The sequence below is a fragment of the Gekko japonicus genome, unplaced genomic scaffold (assembly GCF_001447785.1).
Source record: "Gekko japonicus isolate JY-2015 unplaced genomic scaffold, Gekko_japonicus_V1.1 scaffold146, whole genome shotgun sequence".
Lineage (NCBI taxonomy): Eukaryota > Metazoa > Chordata > Lepidosauria > Squamata > Gekkonidae > Gekko > Gekko japonicus.
In genome coordinates this window covers 1,682,690-1,686,998 of record NW_015167533.1, presented here as the reverse complement: position 1 = coordinate 1,686,998, position 4,309 = coordinate 1,682,690, and the positions used below count along the sequence as shown (strand labels likewise).

Genomic DNA, 4,309 nt, shown 5'->3' with positions numbered 1-4,309 from the left:
CCTGGGACCTGATCCCTGGAATTTGTGGGGGAGGGAGTTAACAGATTTTTCAGACTTTTTAATCTTTCCCACCCAAACGTTAGGGAGTCAGTTCCATAGTGGGATTATGAACTCCTACCTCCTAATTGTTAAAGAAAGCATGTCGAACATGCTTCAATGCCCAGTTCATTGTTCTACAGCATCTATCGACCTCACCCTTCCTGCCAGTTGGAGCCAATGGTTATCTCTTTGCAGAGACGCATTTCCACCTCATTGATCCTCTGCTCATTCTGTGGCCCTTTTCCCTGGGAAAGAGAGATGTTCTCAGAGCCCCTGGTACCCCCTTGGTGAACTTCAATGCCCCTTAAATGTCAGCATTCCTCTCAGTGACAGCAAGACAAATCAGGATAAGGGGTGATCTATGCCGTCTCAGTTCAGAAACTCAAAGTTTATGCATCCTGGGCCTGCCCCCAAGTATTAAAACCAATATACTCTTTGAGATTTGCTAGATGTTATGTGGCCCATAGACCTTTCTAAGGAAAGTTCAGGCCTTATGGGTGCGTCAGCCTTCCAACTGTCTTTTTGAATATTTTTCAAACACATAGCACCTGCGCAGAAAGGAAAGCTCAACCCCAGCTAGATCTCCATGATCCTGGAAGATGGGGAGGAGGACAAGAAAGGAGAAGCAGAAGCAAAAACAGCAGAAGAAAAAGAACTTGCTTTTTATAACCTCCAAGCATCTTACAAACACCTTCCTCTCCTCACATCAGTCGCCTAGTTAGGTAGGTGTGGTTGAGAGAGTTATGAGGGAACTGTGACTGGCCCAAGGTCACCCAGCAGGCTTCATGTGGAAGAGTGGGGGTCATCTTCTTGTGCCTCTGTCATGTTAAGCTCTCTCTTGTCTCTCTGGCCCTCATAAGCCAATGGCCTCGGTTCCTTGGGCTCTTGAGAGCCAGTTTGGTGTAGCGTAAGGGCATGGACTCTAATCTGGGAGAACCGGTTTGATTCCCCACTCCTCCACTTGCAGCTGCTGGATGACCTTGAGCAAGCCATAGTTCTGTCAGAGCTGTCCTTGAAAGAGCAGTTTCTGTCAGAGCTCTCTCAGCCCCACCTACCTCACAGGGTGTCTGTTGTGGGGAGGGAAAGGGAAAGGAGTTTGTAAGCCGTTCTGAGACTCCGAGTGAAGGGTGGGGTATAAATCCAGTCTCTTCTTCTTCTCTTCCCTGAGGACTCTGAGACCATCACTGAGTTGCTTGAAGGGGGTCATAACAGCAACACTGGATACAATGAGACATTTTATTCCAGTGTCAGACATTCCTCCTGTGTAGAAAAACTGATATGTGACTTTCTTGAGGCTCACAGGGGAAGAGAAGTCTTTCCAGAGTTAAAATACGGTATCTTCTGCTTTATGTTCATCACTTTCTCCTTCTTATCCTGCTGTTACCTTGACCTTGATGGCACAGACTAGGCCTATTTTTTTTCCAGATCTGAGAAACTCAGCGAGGGCAGCCACAGTTAGTACTTGGATGGGAAGCCACTAAGGACATACAGGGTTGCTACACTGAGGTAGACAATTTCATGCCATCTCTGTTCATCTCTTGCTACGAAAAGGCCATGAGGGGTTGTCATAAGTCATCTCTGTCTTGGCAACACTTTCACCACCATATTGTTCTTGTACCTATAAAAACTGCTTATTCCACTTATATTAATCATATGAACCACTACTACCATTGTCATCTGTCCAGGAGAGAACTATCTCATAGTGTGAAGACTGGCAGTTTGGTCGCAGGCAGTGATCCGGTGACACAATTTACCTCTACAGCAGATCAAACTGTTCTTACAAGGGCTGGTAGATGAACCAGTTTAAGAACTGACAGTCCTAGTCCCACTCTTGCCACTATCTTCTATCATGAACAAGGTTGCTTGGGAAATGGACAGTGCAATCCTAACCATACTCTTCTAAGTCCATTGACATCAATAGGGTTAAAAGGGTGTAACCCTGCTTAGGATTTGACTATAAAATATGTGTATGAAAGGGAACCAATCTCTACTATTTCCGCTGGTCCAAAAGAGACACAAAAGAATGGATCCCACCCATTATCAGTACCCTTCTGCTGATGGTCCATGTTATGTTTAGGGGCCATTTTGGTGATCTTTCCAATTATATCAAATGTCCAGAGTCACTGGTCTTCTGGATATGCAGGGTTCTTATAGGAAATACCTTCTTTTTGGTTTGCTCTGTATGGTGACTTTTGTAATCTACATGGTGTATGGACCTCAGAATCAGATCTAGGGAAGCTCATGCCATTCTTTCAGAGGCAATATCCAGCTCACATGTTCTGTATTACATAGTCATTTAGTGTGCCTTGACAGCATATCCTGAACAACTGTTACCTTGAACTTTGGCTCTCCTAAGGTCAGTTCCATAATTAAAAACTGTAAGCCAGAGGGGTATTTCTTGTCCCACAAAGGCATGGCAGTAATTAAGCCTGAAAAACAAGTGAAATACAAGTTGTCAAAAGAAAAATCCTGAAATTTTTGAGGTAATTATCCCCCCCTGCAAGTATCCGATGGAGGTAAGTGTCCACCCTGCAATTACAACACCACCACCCCGGAATTATCAATGTAATTTGTCCACCAAACAAAGCTGCAATGTCATTGCAGAATGTATCAGAAAATTCCTTTTTGCTGAATTATATAAACTCCTGTGTTACTGAGAGGTGGATAAGGCATGGCAGGGTTCTGCTGATATGACATTCCATATTCAACGTTGATAAACCAGGCTTGAAACTGTTGTATTGACAAGTCCAACAAGTTTCCATACCAGGATGGTGAGGCTAATGGTGTTCCTGCTTCTACTACTACCTAGTCCATGCAAAATAGGTAGCAGAAAAATCTCTAAGGATGAACCCATTCCTGTTACACATGAATGGTATCAGGCAGGGAATCTCCTCATTGGTGGCATGGCATCTCAGATGGCTAAGACCACCTTTAGTTTCAGGGAGAAAGGTGGACCATATATAACTTAATTAAATAATGGATAATTATTAATCTTATGTCCTTTCTCTAACTTCCTGACTTCATGTTATGGCCTCCTTGGTGGTTTTTCTTTTTTCATTTTGTTCGTTTTTTTGAAATATAGTTAAGTTTTGATGGCAAGAGGGGACCTTCTCTCAAAACCCATATATTACCCTGAAATTATCTTTGTCTCTGGAATTATCCAAATCACTGTCATTTCTTCTAATGAACAAAGCTCCAGTGGCTCTTCAAGGAACAGCAAAAAAAAAAAAAAGCTTAGAAAAAAAGCCTGAAAGTTGTTATAAAACTCCTATGGCAATGACCATTATGGCAAAGGTGTGTGTGTAGGTAATGTAGAGCCCTGTAGGTCTGATCACTAATATTTCACTTTTTTCAATCAGTCTTGCTATTGTAGTATGTGCAATCTCAGCTGCTGCTCGAGGCATGCCATTATAACTTTGCTGGTGCTTTTTCAAAGGTTTATGTATCTCCTCTAAAAAAACCAGATTAGCAGAGTCATCTTCCATTCAAGACAGAGTGTTAAAGTTAGGCTGAGGCTGTGAGTGCCACCAAAGAATTTGCACCTCGGGATGTCAAGGTTGTTGCTCTTCCTACTCTTTCTATCACCCGTAGCCTCTGAAGTAGATACAATGATGTGCACCCTGAATGATCTCCTCCCTGTTCCACATCAGTGGTACCAACCAGGGGATCTCATCATTGGTGGGATCACTTCTCAGATTGTTTACCATTTTCAAGAAATTCTCTTCGAGGAATGTCCCTATCAGGACTTGTCTCGGGATCCAGCGTAAGGAATTTTTTCCCCATGGCTTCAAGTGAACTGGGTCAGATCTATAGGTTATGCAATCTGTTTGCTGTGTATATTACCCTGCTCTTATTGCATTATTTTCTCCTGATGCAATATCATTTTTCTGCGTTGTTTAATGCAACATGTCTAATACTGCATGATTTGTTTCTGATTTCTTTAATCCTAGTGCTATTTCATTCTTAGATGCCTCATTCTATTGATTCCAGTGATTTCCACTGTGTAATCCAATTTAAGTATCAGTGAGAAAGGCAGATTATGATTAAAGTAAACTAATAAATATATGAGTCAATTATACAAATGCTCAACAAAAGTGGTTCTAGCATGACACCCTCACGTCCAATCACTTTCAAAGATTCATATCTTTGGCAATAGACATACTGATTATTTGAAAATCATCTGAAATCTCCATTATAGAAAAGGGGGGATTTAAAAAAAACACACACACAATGTCTACATGTATTAATTGATGTAAAATGTTTCTGCTGA

The 4,309-nt window shown here is 42.0% G+C and overlaps 1 protein-coding gene across 1 annotated transcript in view; it reads left to right on the top strand.

Annotated features, from left to right (window-relative positions):
* The first annotated feature begins 2,549 nt into the window (after nucleotides 1-2,549).
* The window catches only part of LOC107112341 (vomeronasal type-2 receptor 26-like), a 14,811-nt gene continuing 13,051 nt past the window's right edge, over nucleotides 2,550-4,309 (top strand). The window contains exons 1-2 of the mRNA XM_015413463.1: nucleotides 2,550-2,555; nucleotides 3,690-3,802. Coding sequence (XP_015268949.1) covers nucleotides 2,550-2,555; nucleotides 3,690-3,802 — 119 coding nt within the window. The remainder of the gene's footprint in view (nucleotides 2,556-3,689; nucleotides 3,803-4,309) is intronic.